Source organism: Oncorhynchus mykiss, chromosome 16 (assembly GCF_013265735.2).
Source record: "Oncorhynchus mykiss isolate Arlee chromosome 16, USDA_OmykA_1.1, whole genome shotgun sequence".
NCBI classification, from domain to species: Eukaryota; Metazoa; Chordata; class Actinopteri; order Salmoniformes; family Salmonidae; genus Oncorhynchus; species Oncorhynchus mykiss.
Genome location: NC_048580.1, coordinates 44,059,811 through 44,083,975, shown reverse-complemented (window position 1 = coordinate 44,083,975; position 24,165 = coordinate 44,059,811). Strand labels below are relative to the sequence as shown.

The following is a 24,165-nucleotide window of genomic DNA, read 5'->3' as shown; positions in this document are numbered from 1 at the left end:
ATAAGAGTTTTCTCGTACCAGTTATGACATTCATGCTATAAACAAACGTTTTCATGCTTAACACCTCTTAAATGGGGAGCCTATTAGATTTGTTTTATTTAATTCAGTCTGGTATGAGAACGGTAGCCTCTATCTGCAAAAGCAGGGTTTCTGCAGAAAGCTTGGTTATCTTAGTTATTGATCAGTGCCTTAAAATCTTTGGTGTGACTTACTACCATATATGGGCATACGAATCTATAAGGGAAGGCCCGAGCCAATGACCTCATTTCAAGACGCCTGCTACCTACATTCCGGTTAGCGTTGTGAAGCATAAACTAAATGAACACAGAATACGTCTATACACACCGAAAGCCGGGACTCCTCAGATCATGAGGGCGGTCTTATTTGTCTGCCTGTGACCTACCGTTATTGATCTCCAGCCCAGAGAGTCAAAATGCTTATTTTACACAACGTTTTCACCAAACAGCTTCCAAGGCAAGCTTCCATTTGGTCTGTGTTTGAGCTATAGCTACATGGTGGGTATGAAATGAATCCTTCGGTTGATAGGAATCTAATGTTATCTGATGATGTGTGACTTAATGGCAACATCAAATGTCCACCGAGTGACTATATCTTGGCGCATGAAAAATATGATGTTGCCTGCTTACGAGCCGAAGGCATCCATTACACAGGGGATTGGCTACTACACCACCTTGGCAGTCTTGTAGCCAATGAGATAAGCTTTCCAGGGATATGCAGTTGACCTGGGTGGGACAGAGCAAGGCCTAGAACATTTAACGCGTACTATTGAACACTTTTTGTATTCGGCGCATGTGACAAAGTTTGATGTGAACTATTGCTACCCGGCTCAGAGATGAGTTGCATAGAGCACGCTACATTACATTGTAAACAGATTTCATGGCTTTAATTTCATGGCTTTAGCATAAACGATGGCTTCTCAAGGGAGAAAAAAAAAGGGGGGGGGGGGAATATTGAACAGGAAGCTAAAAAGAAGGCAGCTATGAATAAGTATACCGACATAGAAGCTTTGAATCTAATACTGGTCGGACTCGGATCAGGGGAGCGATTTGGACAACGAGGATTTCGACTCGGCTGACGAAGATTGCCTTCTAGAAGGATTGGGTCCACAAAAATGACATGAATCATGACGTGTATGACAGGCATTAGTATTTGGTGAAGTCCAGTACCTTTGAAGTCGTCCTCGTCAGTGAAGCGCAGGTTGATCTGGTTGCGGTAGCGTCCAGTGTTGCCACAGTTCTTGGTGATGCCGAAGCAGAAGCAGGAGATACAACGTCCCTCCACACTGAAGTGACCGTCGGGACAGTTTCCTGGTGACGATGAGAGAGGATGACAAAACTGAACGAAAGGACAGTACGGTGCAAATAGAAGACATTAAACAGACAGTACAGGCAAATAGATGCAGACAGACATAACATTTTAGGCATTTCATATACTCACAAAGCCATTTTATTATTGAAATAATTCATTATATATACTCTTTATTCAGTGTTGTGGTGGCACATTCCAGGGAAGAGTAGTACACAATACTCGATTCCCACTATAGAGCCAACACAAACCATACCCTGCTGGCTCTGATCTTTCCTTCTCACATTGTCCTTTCCAGCATGATTCCAGCAGCTATCCTTTCCAGCATGGTCCCAGCAGCTATCCTTTCCAGCATAGTCCCAGTAGCTATCCTCTCCAGCATGGTTCCAGCAGCTATCCTTTCCAGCATGGTCCCAGCAGCTATCCTTTCCAGCATAGTCCCAGTAGCTATCCTCTCCAGCATGGTTACAGCAGCTATCCTTTCCAGCATGGTTCCAGCAGCTATCCTTTCCAGCATGGTTCCAGCAGCTATCCTTTCCAGCATGGTCCCAGCAGCTATCCTTTCCAGCATGGTTCCAGCAGACATGGTGGTTGTCCTTTCCTGCATGGTCCCAGCAGATATGGTGGTTGTCCTCTCCAGCATGGTTCCAGCAGCTATCCTTTCCAGCATGGTCCCAGCAGCTATCCTTTCCAGCATGGTCCCAGCAGCTATCCTTTCCAGCAGCTATCCTCTCCAGCATGGTTCCAGCAGCTATCCTTTCCAGCATGGTTCCAGCAGCTATCCTTTCCAGCATGGTCCCAACAGCTATCCTTTCCAGCATGGTTCCAGCAGATATGGTGGATGTCCTTTCCACCATGGTTCCAGCAGCTATGGTGGATGTCCTCTCCAGCATGGTCCCAGCAGCTATGGTGGATGTCCTTTCCAGCATGGTCCCAGCAGCTATAGTGGATGTCCTTTCCAGCATGGTCCCAGCAGCTATGGTGGATGTCCTTTCCAGCATGGTCCCAGCAGCTATGGTGGTTGTCCTCTCCAGCATGGTCCCAGCAGCTATAGTGGATGTCCTTTCCAGCATGGTTCCAGCAGCTATGGTGGTTGTCCTTTCCAGCATGGTCCCAGCAGCTATGGTGGTTGTCCTCTCCAGCATGGTCCCAGCAGCTATAGTGGATGTCCTTTCCAGCATGGTCCCAGCAGCTATGGTGGTTGTCCTTTCCAGCATGGTCCCAGCAGCTATGGTGGTTGTCCTCTCCAGCATGGTCCCAGCAGCTATGGTGGTTGTCCTTTCCAGCATGGTCCCAGCAGCTATGGTGGTTGTCCTTTCCAGCATGGTCCCAGCAGCTATGGTGGATGTCCTTTCCAGCATGGTCCCAGCAGCTATGGTGGTTGTCCTCTCCAGCATGGTCCCAGCAGCTATGGTGGTTGTCCTTTCCAGCATGGTCCCAGCAGCTATCCTTTGCAGCATGATTCCAGCAGCTATGTTGGATGTTCTTTACAGCATGGTCCCAGCAGCTTTGATGGAACCATGCATAACCAGGCCAGCTCAGATCAGCTAGGCATGGCTTAGCTTGGCCCTATAGTGTGATTCAGGCAATAGAGTACATACCTGGTTTCTGTGTGAGGCTGAGCACCCCGTCAGGGATACCAAACACAAGGCCTTTGGCGTTGATGGCCTCACAGGTGTACGCCCCCTGGTCCGCCTCCTTTACGTCACGGATGGTCAGGCTGCCACGCCCATTCTCACTGGTCATTGAGATCCTGGGAAGACCGATACATATACATTGCTTACATTACACTGATGCTTCAACCACTGCAGCCTGTGTTCGACTCACCTCTAACCAAACAGTGACGATTCACTTTTCAAAGTTAAGGTCGTTCAGAGGACAAGGAATATTATGACTCTAAAGGGCGTTCAGAGGACAAGGAATATTATGACTCTAAATCTCTTTCCTGAACTGACATATTGCTACAGGAAGTGCCATACAGCCTACTCTCTGCAACTTTAGGCTTTCAGAATGGTATTTAATAGTGATTGAGTTAACTGTAGGAGTTTAGTTTATAATATAGCATAATATAGCACTTTACTGTATAAAACAGCCATTCAATGGATGTACAGTAAGCTCTGTTATTGGACATGATTGGCCACAAAGCAATAATTGAATAACTCAATACTTAATGACAGAAGTGTTTGAAAGATGAGTCTTCTTTGAATCAAATCAAACATGACTTGTCTGTAGATATATGACAGTGCTTAATCAGCAATGCATGAAATGCTGCATTTTGTGGCCTAACGAGATTGGATAGCGGACAAATCCTCAGTCATTTTAAAATGGTTATGGTCTGTTTCCAATCAATTATACGCAAGACTCATTTCACACAATCCCACAAATTAATCCCGGCTTTCTTTCCAGAGCTATCACCGCACAGATCAACACTCTCTTCCATAATGGCATCAGACAGACAGAGTTTGACGAGAAGCCACTTGTATCACGCAACAGAGGGGTTCAGAACTCCACATGAAATACTTGTATGATGCATATCAACTTTAATGTCATCTTCTAGAGTCGAATGTTTGCCAACACTCACACACACATTTTCAAACACAACATAACATCCCATCGATTCAGGAGTCATTCAGAATGGGGCCATTGGCCTAAATGTCGAACTAAGTTTGTGATAAGAGCTGTTATGGGGTGAACCAGACAAGGTTGGAAGGAGTAGGAGGACTGTACCAACTCACCTGCCACTGATGGGGATATGGCCCCAGTTGAGCCTCCAGGTGATGATGGGGGTGGGAACACCAACTGCCACACAGTTGAAAGTCACCGTCTCCCCCCGCTCCGCCTCAATAGATTCCTCTGGGGGATTGGTCACTGTGGGAGGAGCTTAAAGGGAAAGTTATGAGAAAACAACATGAGCATCTATAAAGCCAAGGATGCATGCACTGTGTGACGTATGATGGCGCACACACATTTCAAAACTAGTCCCCACTACCCAACCCCAATTTAAAACGGCAGTGGTTTATTTTTGGTCTCAATCTCTTTGGTGAGGCACAAACATGATGGAAAGTTTGGGAAAATATAACTGTTTGCCATGGATGGACAATTCTGCACTGTGTCTCAGAGAGAGACAGGACAGAGAAAGACGGACAGGGACAAAGACAGAGAGAGATGGTATGGTGGTCAGGGACTTACTGCAGCCGAACTCATCCGAGCGGTCAGGGCAGTCGGGCTCCTCATCACACTGGTAGCTAGATGGGATGCAGGTGCGGTCACTGAGGCACACAAACTGCTCTGGGGCACACGTGTCACCTGGACCTCTGGTGGCTGGAACACAAGAAGAGATAGAAAATGACTTCATCGTCATTCATGTAAACAAAGAAACTCACAATTTAAAGAGCTTTTTAGTCTAAGGACTAGAAAAGCGGTCCTTTAATGTTCAATCAATAAACGTGGGATGTGGAACTCACGGCAGTCGGTCTCGTCTGAGTTGTCCTCACAGTCGTTGTCTCCATCACAGCGCCACAGCTTGAGAGCACAGCGGCCGTTCTTACACTTGAACTCATTGGGTTCACAGGGAGAGGGAGTGCCTGGAGCCAGACAGAGGGGCATGATCAGAGGAGCACTTCATCAATCAGACACATTGATCAGGTGTGTTGACATGAAGCAGATGCAAAGCTTTGTGACTGACGGTCGTGTGTGTGTGTGTGTGTGTGTGTGTGTGAAAGGATGATGAAAGGGAGAGATAGAAAAGGGCACACAGAAGACTATTGCCCTCCCCTCTCGCCCTCCTTCTGTGTGCCTCCCTGTGCGTATACTGCACTTTTGAAGTCTTCGTGTGTGTCCCTGATTCTCACCACATCTGAACTCGTCGCTGCCGTCAGAGCAGTCCCTCTCTCCATCGCACAGGTAGTCTCTGGGGACACATTCCCCGTTCTGGCAGGTGGCCTGGTCCACTTTGCAGGGCCCTAGGGGGCCAAGGGGGCGTGTGGACATCTTGATGGGGGTGGTGGTGGGAGGGGTGGGGGTCACTGGTCCAGGCTGAATCTGATCTGATCAGATCAAAATCAAAAAGAGTTTATAACTACTGTTCACACAGCCATAACCAGAGTTGCCCTGAGATATGCTGTAGACGCCATGGTGTTAGAAGCCACAGCAAGGCAATAACCAGATATAACGCTCTTCTTAGGATACAACAAACCTCAGACCCTTTGCCACTACTCCACACTCCACCACACCACACCAATGCCAGTTCCACCACACCACACCAATGCCATTTACACCACACCACACCAATGCCATTTCCACTCACCACAATCCAGCTCATCACTCATGTCATTGCAATCAGGTCTGTTGTCACACAGGTACTCCAGAGGGATACAACCCCCATCCTGACACGTGTGCTCATCCTTCATGCAGGGCAGAGGGTTGGGGATCACTGAGAGAGACGGGGGAGGGGGGGGTGGGGTTCAAGGGTCAGACATGCACGGCTAAAAGGCCACCACACAACACAACGCTTGCTGTTCAAAAGTCTGTTTTTTTAATACAAGGAGACCTTCCACGGTGGAGGCTGGCGTCACTTTAAAATCGTAAGATGGGCTCATTGTAACGGCTGGAATGGAATGTTATCACAGACGCCATGTGTTTGATTCCATTCCAGTCATTACTATGAACCGTCCTTCTATCACCAGCCTCCACTGACCCTCCCGGGTCACTGCAGGTCATGCTTGGGCCTGGGGCTTCTAACAGCTTACTGTACTGTACCATAGGTGTACCATGGCCTGGTTCGATAGGCAAATTGAGATCCTTCTGAAGAAACTCTTGCCGATTTACACACTACAGAAACTCTGAAGGTTTTATATTTATTTATTTTTTAGCAAAAAGCAATATCTGTAACTATCCTCATGCCATGCAAAAATCTTCGCAGTCCTCTTGGGCATTCCAAAAACCAAAACGTTGTCAGACATCTACTCTAGGTGCACACATGCATAACATCCTGCGTGAACTCTAACAGATTTCCAGAGAGCTAGTCGTCATCTCCATGCTCCTCATCCAGAAATAGCTACAGAACAGTCATATCGTTTCTACAGCAGCTCTGGCAGTCTCCGTGCAGCAGGCATGGTACCACACCTGGGTTCAAATACTATTTGAAGTCTTTCAAATACTTTTAGCGTTTGCTTCAGCCTGCCTGGAGTGACAGTCTGCCTGGAGTTGGCTCTTTTGCTAGTTTTCTACTGGTTCCATTGAGCCATGCATGCTCAGTCAAACCCATCTAAAGTACTTAAAATGATTTCAAATAGCATTGAAACCAGGTCGGCATGGTACAGTACAAACCTGGGACAGCCATGGGGTTCACAAGGGGCAGAGCTAGAAACCAGAGAGACAAGTTAAGGACACTACTTAGAGTTCACCTAGCCCTCCTTTTTCTTTATTTTCATTTTGTACTGGTTTATTAACAGAAATAGGCCAGAATGATGGGGAGACTTATAGAGGAGAAGTCAAAATAGTGAAGAAGAACGGTGAAAAGAGGGCACCACCTAGCACTTTTTTAGCTTGATGCCTTGGGCTGGCTAGCCTAGCTTACTTGAAAGATTGTAATGAGATATGATCAATGTCTGAATTAAATAAAGAATACTACAGCTATGAGACTAGACCTTTTTTTCGCTCTCACTTGTACAGCATTTATAGTAGGAAGATGTCAGTTACAACTTCCTAAAATGGATGCCATACCTTTGACAACTTCCTAAAATGGATGCCATACCTTTGACAACTTCCTAAAATGGATGCCATACCTTTGACAACTTCCTAAAATGAATGCCATACCTTTGACAACTTCCTAAAATGGATGCTATACCTTTGACAACTTCCTTACATGGAAGCCGCTCCGTACACTGGACAGCCCTGATCATGCGGAGTCAACATTATCCCATGTGGTCCTTACCTTCTCCCAGGCGTCTGAACTGGAATCCCTGGACAGAGGTGATGTAGGAGGCGATGGTTCCCTCCTTCACCACTCCATACAACACGTTGCGGATCTGATTTTCGTTGTTGTTGTAGTCAGAGCCCACGTCAAGCTCTACAAGCACATCCACTCCATTCTGCCTGGGCATCTTCCTAAACAGACCAGGACAAGAACCAAGGGGGTTTGTTAGAGACGGACGTGATGACAATAACGATTTGGGGCGGCAGGTAGCTTAGCGGTTTAGAGCGTTGGGCCAGTAACCGAAAGGTTGCGAATGAAGGTGTAAAATCACTCGACGTGCCTTTGAGCAAGGCACTTAACCCTAATTGCTCCTGTAAGTCGCTCTAAATAAGAGCGTCCGTTAAATGACTCAAATGTATATTTTGCAGTACAGTGCTCCCGTTTGAATTTATGTTTGGCCCGGGGCATATCATGATTTTCTCATGCTAAGAACATTGATTTGTTACACGCAGCTTGGAGACTGTGTTTGCTGAATCAACCAGAGGAGAGTCTAAGATGAAGCCTGAGCATTAGCTCTGGGAACCAAGTCTTCAGATCTCAGACAAGGCGACTCGTCACGCGATCATGGTTCCCTGAAGCACCTTTGTTACACCCAGGCTTAAGCAAGTAAAGTAAGTCACAGCAGCTGGAGGTGAACAGCGATCTTACTTGATGAGGACCACATTTACAGTCTGGATGCCTGGGATCTTGTTGTACTCTGACTCCAACTGTGGAAGAGAGAAAATAATACTTAGATGGGTACAAATGAGCATACAGATGTTTTAACAAGTTTAAAAACGTTCCTAACAAGTGCTCTTACATACATTGATGTACAGTAGTATATTGTACAATAAAGTATATTGACTAAAATGATCTACAGTATTTGACCTGCTGACAGACATGACTTGGCAGTGGAATGCAAGGTGTGAGAATCCTGCCCTGGCCTGTGTAAACGATACAGCCCCTGTGGGGAGGGAGGGATGGATACACAGTGTAGAGAATCTATTTGGCTCTGGGATAGGTCTACTGTGCACTATATCTGGAATAGGCCTACCGTGTACAGTACACGGTTCTAGAATAGGCCTAACATGTACAGTACACAGTGTATGGTTCTAGAATAGGCCTACCGTGTACAGTACACAGTGTATGGTTCTAGAATAGGCCTACCGTGTACAGTACACAGTATATGGTTCTAGAATAGGCCTACCAGGTACAGCACACAGTATATGGTTTTAGAATAGGCCTACCATGAACAGTACACAGTATATGGTTCTAGAATAGGCCTACCATGTACAGTACACAGTGTATGGTTCTAGAATAGGCCTACCGTGTACAGTATATAGTTCTAGAATAGGCCGTGTACAGTATATGGTTTTAGAATAGGCCTACCGTGTACAGTACACAGTGTATGGTTCTAGAATAGGCCTACCGTGTACAGTACACAGTGTATGGTTCTAGAATAGGCCTACCATGTACAGTACACAGTATATGGTTCTAGAATAGGCCTACCATGTACAGTATACAGTGTATGGTTCTAGAATAGGCCTACCATGTACAGTACACAGTATATGGTTTTAGAATAGGCCTACCGTGTACAGTACACAGTGTATGGTTCTAGAATAGGCCTACCGTGTACAGTATATGGTTCTAGAATAGGCCGTGTACAGTATATGGTTCTAGAATAGGCCTACCGTGTCCACCACCGCATCCGAAATCTCCTGGAAAGACAGCGAGTAGATGTCCTCCATGTCAGGCCTGTACACGATGGAGTCTGTGAAGTTCACCAGAGCTCTGTAGTACGCTAGAACAGAAAGACAACGGTTAGTTTAACCACATAATGACATACAGGAACCACAGCGCACATAAAGGCCAACATAATGTACACAAGGCCACATTTGCATGAGATTTTCCTTTGGTGGTGTTGACTTGTTCAAACGGAATTGAGATTAATTTAGAGTTATGCTTGGCTACTGTTTGGGAACAATGTGCCTCTGGCAGAACTTGGATCTATGTTTGGAGAAAGAAACTCGAGAAACATAACTGTGGCTAAATTCAGAGCCATGTACAAATGATGGGGCATAGTTCCATATTGTGGTCTGTAGTAAACCTAACAACTGGGCCGCATTTACACTCGAACGAGAGGCACAGCAGGCATAAACATGCACACGCATGCCCGCACCAACACTCACACACACAAACACACTCTCTGTCTATAACACAAAACGTGCACGTCAGACACACACTTACGTCAACACTTGTCATACAAATACACACACATCCACATGTGTGGACAAGCACACACAAGTACAAGCACACTGTCAGCAACGGTGGGTCACTCACTACCTTGCGAGCTACACTTTTACTCACAGTGAACAGGTGACATCACAGTTGGAGTTCGAAACTGAATGGGAAGGGAGCCCCCAGCCCAGCTACACCCCCAACCCAGGTAGCAGCACTACTATACCAACGGCTGAGGTGAAAAAAGCTCCAGTGAGTGATTCTCGACATTCCCTTCCCATCAATGAAGTCAAACACATCAGAGAGGCTGGGGCTCTACTGCCTACGGAGAACAGAGGCTAGCTAAGCTATGCTGACCTGGCGCTATGCAGTTCATACTCAAGTAGGTCATACTATAGATACTGTACTATCCATATTGGTGGTCTATGGTCGGTTTATGCAACTTATAACGTGTCACCTTCTGTAGACATACTGTAGGCTACTGTCACTGCTTTTCTACTTGGTCTCCTAGCAACTAAAGCAACAACAACTAATGGTTCGTCTTATTATTATTACATGGTCTATTAAAGGGTCTATTTTTATTGCAGATCTATTTTACTTTCCAAGACGCACATCTTCTCCCATACCACTCACAAATACACCTCCTTTAAATAGCCCAGGCCGGCTCACAACCCTGCCAACCTTGTTGAGCTGGCCTGGGTCTGCCAGCTTCTGTTCAGCTTGGTCTCTGCCTGGCCTGGTCCAGGTTGGGGGAAGGAAGTCAATATTTGGGTTCTTTCTTACAGTCAGTTGCTACTTGCCTTGGCTCTACTGACGAGTCGTGTTTTCTGTGGGTATACCCTAGACTGGGGCCTCAAGTCAACAGAACACACACACATGCACACATCTTCCCTCCTGTCTTTCTCTTTCAGCCCCCCCCTCCCTTCCTCTCTGCGGTTGAAGTAATTACATACTGCTAGACGACGTGTTGCTGTGTTCCTTATGACAATGACAGCGTGTGTTCATCATGCTTTAGGAACCCTGCTGTTTAATTAAAAGTTGGATTAAGAGTACCTCACACACACACACACACACACACACACACACACACACATCCATTGCGTTGAGGCCCTAAGGGGTCTGATAATGATTGTGCCAGTGACAGGGCAGACTGGCCGGCAGCAGTGTTATTATGGTTGGTGGTGAGAATCTGCCTTTCAAAGCAGATCTTAGTTTGCTCTAATTACAACGGGACATTGGCACAAGCTGGCCTGGTTCCTCCATGACACCTGCCACTTCTTGTTGCAAAGTGAACAGGCCTCTCGAGTGGCGCAGCGGTCTAAGGCACTGCATTGCATTGCTAGCTGCGTTACTACAGATCCTGGTTCGATACCGGACGGTGTCACAGCCGTCCGCCTCCGGGAGAGCCACGAGGCGACACCCAATCAGCCCAGCATCGTCCGGGTTAAGGGAGGGTTTGGCCGGTCGGGATGTCCTTGTCCCATCGCGCTCTAGGGACTCCTTGTGGCGGCCGGGCGCATGCACACTGACACATTGGTGTGGCTGGCTTCCAGGTTAAGTGGGCATCGTGTCGAGAAGCGGTGCGGCTTGGCGGGGTTGTGTTTCGGGGGACGCGTGGCTCTCGACCTTCACCTCTCCCGAGTCCGTACGGGAGTTGCAGCGATGGGACAAGACAGTAACTACCAATTGGATATGACGAAATTGGGGAGAAAAGGGGTTTTAAAAAAAGACTAAAAAATAAACCCACAGAGTGAGCTGACTATCTAGTGTACAGCTGTATAGCCTGGCATGGACATGGTAGACTGTTCCATACAGTCAGCTGGGCCTAAAAGGATATATTGTATGGTTTGAAAACAGTACCAGAAGACAAGCAACATCAAAAGGGCTGACCAAAGGGCCTCATTTGACCCACAGATACTGACCAAAGGGCCTCATTTGACCCTTGGCACTTTCCCTGCAGCGAACAGACCCACACACACACACACACCCAGTAACAGACATTAATTACCCTGTCTCCTCTCCGCTCTGATGACACGTCACGGCCTGGTGAGCACACTCAGTGCCCATGAGTTTTTGATTACAGCGTTGGGCTGTGCCCTTAACGCTAACGAGGGCTCCCTGGCCTACTCTCTCTATGTCCTCTCCCTCTCTCGCTCTTTTCCTTCTCCTATCCCTCTCTCTGACGAGCATTCTGCCGAATGCCACTTACGGGAACATCCCCCGTCAAGCACCACCAAGGGTGATGAAACTGCCTGCCGAGAGTGAGAGAGTGCGGGGGAGAAAAAAAATGAGCCTGGAAAAATTGCATTCCAAACTCTTAATTCATAAACACATTTAGTTATTAAAGCTGTGCAGCAGAAATGTGGCGGTTTTGTGAGGCGAGCCGCCCCCCCCCTCTGAACACACAGAGAGGCCTGTAGCAAAAGACAAAGAGCTGATTGAGCACGCGCCCCAGGCTGGCCTTTAAAGCCCAGACGCTTTCAGCCTGACCTTCAACCCCCTTCTCTCTATTCAGTGCCTATGGCAGGGGAGTGGAGGAGAGAGAGGGGGAGAAAGAAAGAAAGAAAGAAAGAAAGAAAGAAAGAAAGAAAGAAAGAAAGAAAGAAAGAAAGAAAGAAAGAAAGAAAGAAAGAAAGAAAGAAAGAAAGAAAGAAAGAAAGGGCGTAAGAGAATGAAAGAGAAGAGAGCGTGAGGGTTAAAATGAACGAGACATAAATAGAGAAAGAAAAATTTGAGTGTGGGAGAACGAGACCATGAGCCTACAAGAACGAGACCATAAACCTACAAGAACGAGACCATGAGCCTACAAGAACGAGACCATGAGCCTACAAGAACGAGACCATGAGCCTACAAGAACGAGACCATGAGCCTACAAGAACGAAACCATGAGCCTACAAGAACGAGACCATGAGCCTACAAGAACGAGACCATGAGCCTACAAGAACGAGACCATAAGCCTACAAGAACGAGACCATAAGCCTACAAGAACGAGACCATAAGCCTACAAGAACGAGACCATAAGCCTACAAGAACGAGACCATAAGCCTACAAGAACGAGACCATGAGCCTACAAGAACGAGGCCCAAGTCGTATCACCACGGCATCCCACGGGGAATCGGCCTAGTACGAGGGTCTCTCTCTGTCCCCTCCCCCACCGCTGGTGGTCAGCCAAATAGCCCTGTTCTACAGAATAGACTGCTTCAGAGCTCAAGGGAATGACTTCTGGCCCCAATATTACTGGAACCCCTTTGTGCTCTCTCTCCCCAAGCACACAATCTGAATGTCAAAAAACCTTTCAGGGAAACAGCAGAACACCCCCCCCCCCCCCCCCCCCCGCACCTTTTACTATCATCTTTTGCATTGTTTTGAGCATGGAGTACGTGAGTATATTATTTTAGCATCTCTGCCTCCTTGAGTTCTTCCTTTTTATGGTTTGAGTGCGAGTACTTTTTGAGCTCTCTCTATATTTTTCCTTCTACACACCGGCCACCTTTCTTTTTAGCGTGTAAACACTCATATTGGCTTTCCACTACACATACAAAAATCCTACTGGCTGGCAGTGATCCTTTCACACAATCTGTTTGCATCATTGGGGTGGACCAATCCATTATCCAGTTCAGTCATGCTTAGTGTTGGAACTAAACTACAACCCTGAAAATGAAATAAGGGAATATTGGAAGTCACTGTAGTGTGAAACATGTAACATGATTTTCAAGACTAAATGACACACGGCGACTCATCAAAAGAGAAATGAAAACCTATTTTAACCTAGATGTTTTTAGCTGGAAATGCTGGTGTCAATGGGAGGGAGTGAAAGCTATGACAAGACGCAACAACCCCATAATTTTCCATTGGCAACAGAAAACATTGCAGCCTGCCTGAAATGGAAAAAAAAACTTCAGACTGGACTCAAACTTCACAAGACCAAGAATCCCAGGAATGGTGTCTTGGGGTGAATGTGGAAATGAGAGTGTTTAGCTGAACAGAGCAGATGATGATAAGATTCGTCAAGGTATTTGAATAGAGGGAGAAGGGAAATAGTAACAATAGACATAGAGATCAGATAGACTTACTGAAGACTGCCTGGTCTGGGCTTAGAATTTCCCCAATAAATGGAGGTTCCACCAGCAGTGCTATGGTAAGGGGAGTAGGGGGGGGGTCGAAGATAGGGGGTTCCCGAGTGGCGCAGTGGTCTAAGGCACTGCATCTCAGTGCAAGAGGCAATTAATATAGTCACTGGTTCGAATCAGGCTGTATCACATCCGGCCGTGATTGGGAGTCCCATAGGGTGGCTCACAATCGGCCCAGCGTTGTCCGGGTTTGGCCGGAGTAGACCGTCATTGTAAATAAGAATTTGTTCTTAACAGACTAGCCTAGTTAAATAAAGGTTCAATAATAAAAAATAAAAAATAGGGGACAAAAGAGAAAACAAGAACAAGTGAGACGAATCAGGAAAAAGGACAGAGTTACTCCAGGCAGGTGAGTGTGGCACGGAGTGTGAGGGGAAAGAAAAAATGGAAAGCGTTGATTAGAAAGAACAGAACATTTCTCAAGAGAGTTCTCTCAACAGAAACAGTTGCACAACTAAGAAAAAGTCCCTGGGCTATTCAGACTGAATGAATTGTGAGGAGGGCCGAGCTTTGTGGAAATTGAAAGTCGGGACGTGTGAACAGTGTGAAAATACCTCGTAGGGCACAAGGACAAGTCTGTGATAACCAGTGACTGTTGGTTTGAGTGCGAGCACTTTTTGAGCTCTCTCTATAGAATCCTGATGTGTAAAGTAAATCCAATGGAACTACAATGTATGAAATGTGGTTGCAGTCTATCAGTAGATCTGTTACATCCCACTGTCTTTAACGTCACGTCACATAGACATATGTGAACCAGATGATAAATGAGACACACATTTAATGAATATCAGAACACACGAGTCTGAGTTGCATGAGTTGTACACTATATCTAGTATAGCAGCAGTGTATCTGCAATGTGATATCCCTCTGACATCAATGCCACTTGTCACAGAGAGGGAACTTACAATGTTAATAACGATAAAATGTAAAAATGCTAAACAGTTGTCTTTAATTTACAGTGCCTCTGTAATGATCCATACATTCAATGCTAATGTCCATTCACAGAGCAAAGTACTTCAAATGTAATGATAAAATGACAAAGACTGTACATTCAATCAATATCTGACATGACAGTCCTCCATATATGTAGAATCTAAAGAGTATAGCAGCAGTGTATCTGATCACACTGCAATGAGTGATACTATCTGCAATGCTCCTTTGACATGCGTGTCCATTCACCCACTCATTCCAGTGTGAGCTTGATGATAAATGACCAACGCACTGAATGGAAAAACCAATGACAAAGCTCCGTTGCATGACAGAGTCCTGGGAAGAAGGTCAGAGGTTATCTCTTAGGGAATTATGTCAATATATCACTGGGAGCTGAATGGAAATCCTTCAGACTGAACACACTTCCCTCCACTCTCTGCATTTGCGTGTGCGTCACAAAATGAAACCTTAAAAGTAGTGCACTACTTTTGACCACAGGGCTCTCGTCAAAAATAGTGCACTATTTAGGGAAGAGGGGGATATTTGGAAAGCAGCCTGCTTCTCTGATGGTTGGATCCACTCTGTAAAAAAAAGGGGGTTTCGGACTCTAGGAGTTGGCACTTCCTGTTGTTCCCATTAGGAGGGAAAAGGCTGGGAGACTGGACTGATTTCTCACTAAAAACCAGTGCAATATATCACACTGGAAAAGACGTCAATGGGACTATTTTCTGATGACTCAATCATTCTTCCATTGCTTTGGTTAGACCAGAGGACGTGCTCTGAAAGACATTGAGCAAGAGTTTGAGAATAAATTCTCATTGTGTAAACATTTATACTATAGGTCATTTAAGCAATAAGGCCCTATGGGGTGTGGTACATGGTCAATATACCGCAGCTAAGGGCTGTTCTTATGCACGACGCAACGAGGAGTGCCTGGATACAGCCCTTAGCCGTGGTATATTGGCCACATATCACAAACCCCTGAGGTGCCTTATTGCTATTGGTTACCAATGTAATTTCAGCAGTAAAAATAAATGTTTTTTCATACCCGTGGTATACGGTCTTATATACCACGGCTGTCAACCAATCAACATTCAGGGCTCGAACTACCCAGTTTATAATAAACATTATATCACTGTAGACGATTCTGCAAAGAAAAACACAATAATAATAATAATACAAATCTCATTTGCATTTATATCAGTGCAATAATAATCATTATGCAATGCTAACTCTTACAGTGAGATCCTAGCTGAAGGGACTCTTTAAAAGGCTCCAGTCCAGAGTCTGTTGCAAGTCCCCTGTCATAAACTTGAACTGCTGGTGAAGCCTATATAATCAAGTAGGTATGCTGGATCCAGCCGTGCCCCTGCTGCGCACACAGAAACACACACGGGCCTTCGCTGAGACAATATCATTGAATAGACTAGAGAGAATCTATGATGCATGCCCCTCCCTTGCTTGGCGAGGAAGCTCATACGATTTAATGAAGGGATCGATGTAAGTTGACGCTCTAAAAACAGAAGTCACGTCTCTAGAGGAAAGATGGCTTCAGCCAGCTCTGCTTCACGGTAACATTCTCCAGAAGCAGTATAGAAGTGCCTATATGTTCCTGTCAAATACATAGAACAATGACAGTGTGGTGCGTGTCAAAAGGGCGGCGGTGGCGGCCCCTTCCCCAAAGGCTAAAGGGTTTTGTCGGTAGTCCAGTTCATGGTGACCCAACCTAATTAGTGTAAATGAAGCATCTGCACAACTTCAAAGAGCTACTGGAAATGTTGCGATCCTTGTCACAGTCAAATTGCTGCCATGAGAGAAAGAAAAAAAAAAGAGCAGAGAGCAGAGCGGTCGTGGCTAAACTCTCCTGTTAAGTCCTGGGCTACTTACTGTTGGCCGTCAACGACTCCGTACGGTAAACACTGTTTCAGTGACTATCTGAGTTTTTACTAGATCAAAGAGTTGTGGGTAGTTTTGTTTCCCATTTTTTTGGTCATTTCAGCGGGTAATGTGAATGAGCTTTTTCAAACTACCGGAAGAAAAGCTGTAAACCGTTTAGCGAATCCCAGGAGAAGGATTATCACTATGATAATGGACAGTTGGTTACTCCCAAAACGTAGAGCAGGAAACCATGTCGAACTGAAATACACAATGAAAACAAACTCTGCACTGGAGGGAACTTGAGACTATTGAATAATCAGCTAGATAAGTGAACCACCATTATCTATTCACATATTTTCATTGGAATGTTCCGTAGTATTTATATCCAAAGTACATCTTAATATTTAGCCAAATCGACTTGCTGGCCTGACGAGCACACATGCAGGATTAGGTTTGCGGGACAGAGATTAGTTGATATCCAACTGACATCAGCGATAACCCCCCACTGACATCCTGTCAGTAATGTAGGTCAATTAAACAGATGGATTTGTTACCATCTACTACTACTAATAAGTTGAGAATTGTATCTGAAACCGTAACAAACTGTGTAAACTCGGTGTAAACTAAATCTCTTGAAGAAGTGTTTGCTAAAGAGGAGAGGGAAAAGTCCACTTTTCCAAGGCAACATGAACTGTTATTGGCACAACCGACTGTAGCAGCATCAAGGGCCCAGAGCTGGAGTGGATGAGGAAGCTGCTTCCCATGCCCCCTTTCATCATGACGGAACATCATGTGCCCCCCCCCCCCCCCCCCCCCCCCCCCCCCAATTAAATTAACTGCTACTATTGTTACACTAATATACAGCATGTTAACTATTTAAATGTAGTTCTTAAATTTTGCCTTTTTCAGACTAAGAATGAGTACATACAAATACCAGTACCTGTTTCCTCGTTCATATTGAAATCAAGAAGGGAAAAATGAAGGAAAATAAGCCAGCTTACTATTGTGCAATGTCACATTCCTTTTTTGACTAGGGTGGGGGCAATTTGTATTGTAGATATTCTTCATTTTAAATACAAATTAAAGTGGTTTTGAAGGATTCTAAGGGTGATTATTATGTTGCATAAACATGTTTAGTGCTTTCCCCCAGAATTATGGCCTAGATTGCTGCTTCTCAGGGGACAGATTGCTGCTTCTCGGGGGATAGACTGCTGCTTCTCAGGGGATAGATTGCTGCTTCTCAGGGGATAGACTGCTGCTCCTCAGGGGATAGATTGCTGCTCCTCAGGGGATAGATTGCTGCTTCTCAGGGGATAGATTGCTGCTACTCAGGGGACAGATTGCTGCTACTCAGGGGACAGATTGCTGCTACTCAGGGGATAGATTGCTGCTACTCAGGGCTGTTGCTAACATTTTGGGCCTGCATGCCCAATCAATAATTCGGCCTTGATTACTACAAGGTTTAGATAGCTGGCTAGTCCTAGCAATCGATAACATTTTAGCTGACACGGGCTAATTGAGTGAGTGTCAGTGACTGACATAAGAGGAAAACTGCTGATACCAAATTGAGAAGTTTCACATTGTGTATTGTACTAGCCTATCTGAAAGTAAGTTGTGACCCTGACTGACCCTCCTAAAATCTAAGTGTTTATGTTGCTTATGCCTAGAGACCTGCTACTGCTTGTCAGAGTCTGGAAGATAGGCAAGCTGCCTCTGGGGAGACAAATGGGCTTTCTTGAGCCTACTGCCTGAGATTCAGAGAAACAGCCCTCCTCTAATTCTGTAGCCTACTAGAAACCATATATTTTAGAATAATAATAATGCCAAAGTTGGCTTTCAACTCTTAAAATTAAGCCCAATATAACCGTTTGCAACTATCACTCATTTTGAGAAAAATAAACTTTCTCCATTTGGAAAACATTTAGAAAGATATCATTCTTATTTGTGTGTATGAATTTACCAAGTTCAATTTGACTGCCCTATTTTATTTGTTCTAAGCCAGCACCGAGATGTGAGGGTTTGTTCAGGAGAAAGAAGAGAAGAGTGCAGGCAGAGCCACAGTCACCAGTTAGAACTCATAACAGATTATTATCAGGAGCCGCAAATTATGTTGTCAAGAGCAGCAATTAAGGGCTGCGCCATTATTTATGCTTGAATCTGAAGAAAAACGTAAGGAACAGATTTAATTGTGACCGACACTCCAGGCTAACATTCTCCTGAAGATAATGTAAGAATTTGTTAAAAAAAGAATATTAAAACAATGCTTTGGGCCCCACAGTTTGGGAACCATTCAGTAAAACCATTCACACTGACACTGAATAATAATCAAAGACAATACCTTGGCACTGTGAACTAATAAACAATCAAGGATTAAGGGATGAAATTGAAATGCTTAACCCCATCAGACAGTGTCCTAAAATACTACAGTTTTTTATTTTTCTTATCCTCCCATGAGTAGTCCTCCTATCACACACCATCCCTTCCTCCCATAGCAAGTTCTGCTCAGCTTTCTGCCCCCTGTTCACGTCAGTGACGCAGGTGTGTCTGAGTGTGACCAGTGACCCCCTCCGAGAAGGCCTGAGCAGAACCGCAACAAAGAACACACCAACATAACTGCAGCTGCCACCGCTTGTCCTTCTGCCCCCTGTCGGTGTGACTATCTGAGAGCCCAGGCAGTCTGACAAACAACGCCAATGACTGACACACACATTACACACGTCACACTGTGATATGAAACAAAGATAAATGAGATAAATAATGATAGTAAAAAGCTTCGGGCCACCTTAAATGAATTTTTGGCAAAAAGGCAAACTCAGCTCCATCATTCATTGAATCAGATGGCTTATTCATCACAAAACCCACTGATATTGTCAATTATTTTAATGATTTTTTCATTGGCAAGATTAGCAAACTTGGGCATGACCTGCCAGCAACAAGTTCAGAATCTAACTGACCACATTTTGAAAGACAACGTTGTAAGAGGTGAAAAAATGATTGTTGTCTATCAAAAACGACAAGCCATTTGGGTCTGACAACTTAGTAGTGGACGATATTGCCATGAGAATGCTACCTGCTCCAATGCATAGTGCCAACTGTACAGTTTGGTGGAGGAGGAATAATGGTCTGGGGATGTGTTTCATGGTGTGGTTAGTGGTTAGTTCTAGTGTAGGGAAATCTTAATGCTACAGCATACAACAACATTGTCGATGATTCTGTGCTTCCAACTTTGTGGCAACAGTTTAGGGAAGGCCCTTTCCTGTTTCAGCAGGAAAGGGGCGTGCACGAAGCGAGGTTCATACAGAATTGATTTGTCAAGATCGGTGTGGAAGAACTTGACTGGCCTGCACAGAGCTCTGACCTCAACCCCATCTAATACCTTTGGGATGAATTAAAACGCTGACTGCGAGCCAGGCCTAATCGCCAGACATCATTGCTCAACCTCACTAATGCTCTTGTGGCTGAATGAAAGTAAGTTCCTGCAGCAATGTTCCAACATCTAGTGGAAAGCCTTCCCAGAAGAGTGGAGGCTGTTATAGCAGCAGACGTGGGACCAACTCCATATTAATGCCCATGATTCTGGAATGAGATGTTTGATGAGCAGGTGTCCACATACTTTTGGTAATGTAGTGTATGTGGTAGTAGAGTAGTGGCCTAAGGGCACACACTTAATGTGTGGTGAAATGTAATGTCATGTTTTTAATTGTGTACATACAGGGAGGGCATTGTGAGAATCTTCCCATGACCCCAAAGTTAAAACAAACTTCCTGGAGGCCCTTTGACCCATCTTAAACAAGTGTTGTCACTCTGCTGGAAATAACTTCAAATATTGATTAAAGGGGATTAATTATGTATGTTTGAATTGTTTTAAAATAAATTAGTGTAAGAATTCATGACACATTGTATATACATTTCCACCTACTGTTTGCAGATGTGATTTCAAACATCACAAAAAACAATAAATAACCAAGCAGTCTCGAGGTCAATGTAGTCTGTGATAAAATGCCTTTAAACCAAGGGAAGACAGACCGAGTCAGACTGGAGATAGTGAATTTTGAAGCCTCTGGTTTAAAATTAGCCTTGGGAAGAACTCTCTAACTAACCTCTGTTTCTATGGCTCTAAACAATGTTCTCTGGCTGCTCTAGGAATGTCTGCAAGGAGGCGGGTGCATGTGAACCAGTGGAATACCGAGAGATGAAAGACAGGCTGGAGGATGTCTCCCATAGAACTGTATTGAGATATGCTGCAGAGGTCAAGAGAGGAGGTTGGGAGGGACCATGCTGAACTGAACTTCAGAACCTTCAGTGGACCAAAAGACAATAGACAAGAGGTTGAAAATAACGGTTAAAGACTCTGGATTTGTTTCTCACACAGCTTCAAATGCCAGATCAACCGGTTCAAATGTTAGGTCCCTGAGAGACTAGGAAAGGTGGAAATCTTCAACACAGCAAACACAACAGTATGTGCATCATAATGGGTGCAGAAGTGGCACCTCTACTTCCATCACTCTACACTATGTAAACGGGGGAGGAAGGAGAGCCGAGAGCCTACATGCCACAAGGACAACCCGCTGGACAGGGAGACTCGGCACCAACGCGTTGACTAGACAAATCCAACTCAGGAAATCAGTAATGTTGCTTCCCAACTGCTGTCATATAATAATCTAAAAATGGAACGATGAGCACAGCACACTGTTGCCCCGGCCTTCACCGCTGCCAGACAAGGCATGTTTTCTATTCTGAAACAGACAATTCTGTCTGAGTAATTGGATACAGTACTTAGTCATGGATATTTACTAACAACAAGTCCAAATTGTAACACTAACTGAACTGAAGAGCGAAAGTTAAAATATGCATTTTTACTGCCAGAAATAGCAAGTTCTTTGTGATAGCAGTAGAAAAAAAGACTCCAGTGTAGGAAAAGCATGTCAATACAGTAGGACAGTAAGACTGGATGGTTTATCAGACGATTATTTTGCGGAAAACCCCAGAAATCCCATATACTCTCAATTATATTTTCAGACTTTCCCACTTCCTTTTGTATTTGAATACACTTTTGTGTAGTGTGTAATGCATATCTGCCAAATCTGATTTGACCCTGAGGCCACTAATCCAAGCTTCCCAGCAGGATTTGGCCGAGAACTACAAACACGCCCCAAGTGGTGTCTGGTGTGTTCACATCTATAATCCTCAAATGGGTCAACAAACCACTCATGTGCTCCAATTTGACTGTTGGAGGCTTAGAGACTTTAAATCTACTACTGCGAGTGTGATCTGCTAATGCTGTGAGCAAACCGTAACTCACCTGCTTAGTCATGGCTAACTCTGGATGCTTCAATAAAGGAGGTGTACAGTTGAAGGACTTTTGTACTCCTTACCTGGACATATCCAGCTCGCTAGGCCTCAGTGCTGAGCCATTTCGGTGAAGAAACCCTTACAACTTTTTATTTATTTTTTAAAACAGCCATTTTACATGTGTTTTCCATATTATACTTGTGTTAAAAGGATAGTTCACAGAAACAACTTTCCTCATTCCTATTCTTTTGATAAAGCACACTTTTCTTTAACCTCAATGTCAACCTTTGACATCGCATTGTTGTTTTTAGCTGTATAGATTATGTATTTTGGATGTTTTCAGTGTATGTTCAACGCTTTCAGACAATGTGATTAATCACATTTTTTTTTTTTTACAGTGCACTAAAATGACAAAAAGTGAATTTGAGTTAACTGATTAACTCTGACAGCCCTATTTCAAAAATCATCTCTTTGCAGAACAGTATCTCTTCACATTCCTCCAAAAGCAAACGCATTCACACATTTTAAAATACATTAAAATCCCTGTTAGGCCTTTAGATTAAATGGAACAAAAAACATTGGACATCTAACAATAACAGAAGCTAGCTAGCTAGGGTGAAATGAAAGGCTAGCTATCGCCTATCACTAAGCTAGCTAGCGGTTAACAATTAGCATGCGACCATTAGATACAAATGTCATAAAAAGTAACCTTCTAAAATACATATCAATATGCGAGGTTCAAATGTACACATGCAAATACACTCAATATGAGCCCTCATTTGTAAAAATAAAACCATTTAAGAGCCAAAAACATTTAGAACGGATATTTAAACAAATCAATCCGAAACGCCATCTTGTTCTCATTGACTTGCATATAAAAGTGAACTAGCTAGATATACTAAGCCTGTCTACACTCCTGAAAATCTCTCTTGTTTTTCACTCGGTCAAAACAATTAAATGATTCATAAAAATGACCAGAAAACTCGTCACAGTTTAGTTAAACATGTAACCTATAGATTTTGAAAACGTAACCATGCGTACAAACCAGAAAACAGAATAAAAATAAGCCACTTCTCTGTTCTTTTCGCTTCTTCCAATGTCATTGTTTTTCACATGTGAAAGTGAGATTTACACATTTGGAGTTCTTACATGTGAAACTGCAAATGTGATTTTCACATGATTGTTTTTCACATGGGAACTTGCAATTTACATGTAAGGTGATCACATTTTATTCTCCTCACATGTATCTAAAAATATATATATATTTTTTAAAGAGTAGTGTTAGCATGTGAACTCTAAACGTTAAATTTAAGCTCAATGCGTTTGCTTTTGGAATTAATGTGAACAGACACATTTCTACAAAGAGATGATTTTGAGTTTTAATCAGTTAACTTTTCGTAATTTTAGTGCACTTATTTTTTGTTGTTGATTAATCACATTGTAGGAAAGCCTTGAAAATCGAAAATACATCATCTATACAGCTAAAAACAACAATGCGATGTCAAAAGTTGACATTGAGGTTAAAGAAAGTGTGCTTTATCAATTCACCTCATTTTGCTAACTGTTAATTTGGACAAAAATCAAGATGTTCTATATAAAAATAATTACAAGAATATTGACATCTCAAATTCGCTCAATTTGAGCAAATTCCGAATACGTGATTAATCACAGCAAATCCTTGCTATTAACTTGACTTTTTTTTTTACATTACATTTGACAGCCCTATTTTGAATTGAACAATCAACATAATGGTCAAAACATTGGGTTCTCAAGGAGACCTGGGAGACCCAGGTTTTAATCCCGCCAGATACAAAAGCACACAGGTGAAACTTAAGACTATCACGTGAAATGTTGGTAAACCACGTGTCATGTGAAACACTTACATGTGAGAAATGTATGTAAAACTTCACACGTGTCCGAAAACCACGCATCTGACTCATGTACAGTTTTGGTTTTCACATGGGATTTGTTCAAATCCGAAAAATTTACATGTAAAAAAAAAACAAAAAAAACTTTGTGTCCGAAAACCACGCGTCACATGATATTTTTTTTCAAGTGAACATTTTCACACGTGATTTATTCCTACATGTGTCAGATGAGAGGGTGAATTCAAGTTTGCTAGTTAGCTTGTAGTAAGGACTAGTGAGCTGTATCCATCCAAGTAACAGCTATAATATTCATCTGCATTTGGATATTGCCAGCTAACTGGCAAAACATGCTAGAGGTAAACAAACAGTGATGTAAGTTTAATGGGACAGCTATACTATCTTTACTGCCAGTGTTAAGCAGGTCGGGCAACACATTTTTGAGGGGCAGAATAAGTATTTATGAAAATCATTTGTTGTTGTGACAGCCAAGTATGTTAATAACGACACGTGAGGCTGCTGAAAAAGTGTCAGCGGTTTGCTTAGGATC

The 24,165-nt window shown here is 43.9% G+C and overlaps 1 protein-coding gene across 17 annotated transcripts in view; it reads right to left on the bottom strand.

The window, feature by feature from the left end:
* Positions 1 to 24,165, bottom strand: part of LOC110491067 (basement membrane-specific heparan sulfate proteoglycan core protein) — a 155,391-nt gene that overhangs the window by 77,381 nt on the left and 53,845 nt on the right. For 15 of the 17 annotated variants that reach the window (XM_036946987.1, XM_036946991.1, XM_036946995.1 and 12 more), the window contains exons 4-14: positions 8,974 to 9,083; positions 7,952 to 8,010; positions 7,262 to 7,434; positions 6,655 to 6,687; positions 5,633 to 5,758; positions 5,178 to 5,372; positions 4,791 to 4,910; positions 4,516 to 4,647; positions 4,062 to 4,206; positions 2,928 to 3,079; positions 1,188 to 1,328 (exon numbers count right to left, since the gene is read on the bottom strand). In XM_036946987.1, coding sequence (XP_036802882.1) covers positions 1,188 to 1,328; positions 2,928 to 3,079; positions 4,062 to 4,206; positions 4,516 to 4,647; positions 4,791 to 4,910; positions 5,178 to 5,372; positions 5,633 to 5,758; positions 6,655 to 6,687; positions 7,262 to 7,434; positions 7,952 to 8,010; positions 8,974 to 9,083 — 1,386 coding nt within the window. The remainder of the gene's footprint in view (positions 1 to 1,187; positions 1,329 to 2,927; positions 3,080 to 4,061; positions 4,207 to 4,515; positions 4,648 to 4,790; positions 4,911 to 5,177; positions 5,373 to 5,632; positions 5,759 to 6,654; positions 6,688 to 7,261; positions 7,435 to 7,951; positions 8,011 to 8,973; positions 9,084 to 24,165) is intronic. The other 2 variants (XM_036946999.1, XM_036946992.1) reach the window with 2 other exon arrangements.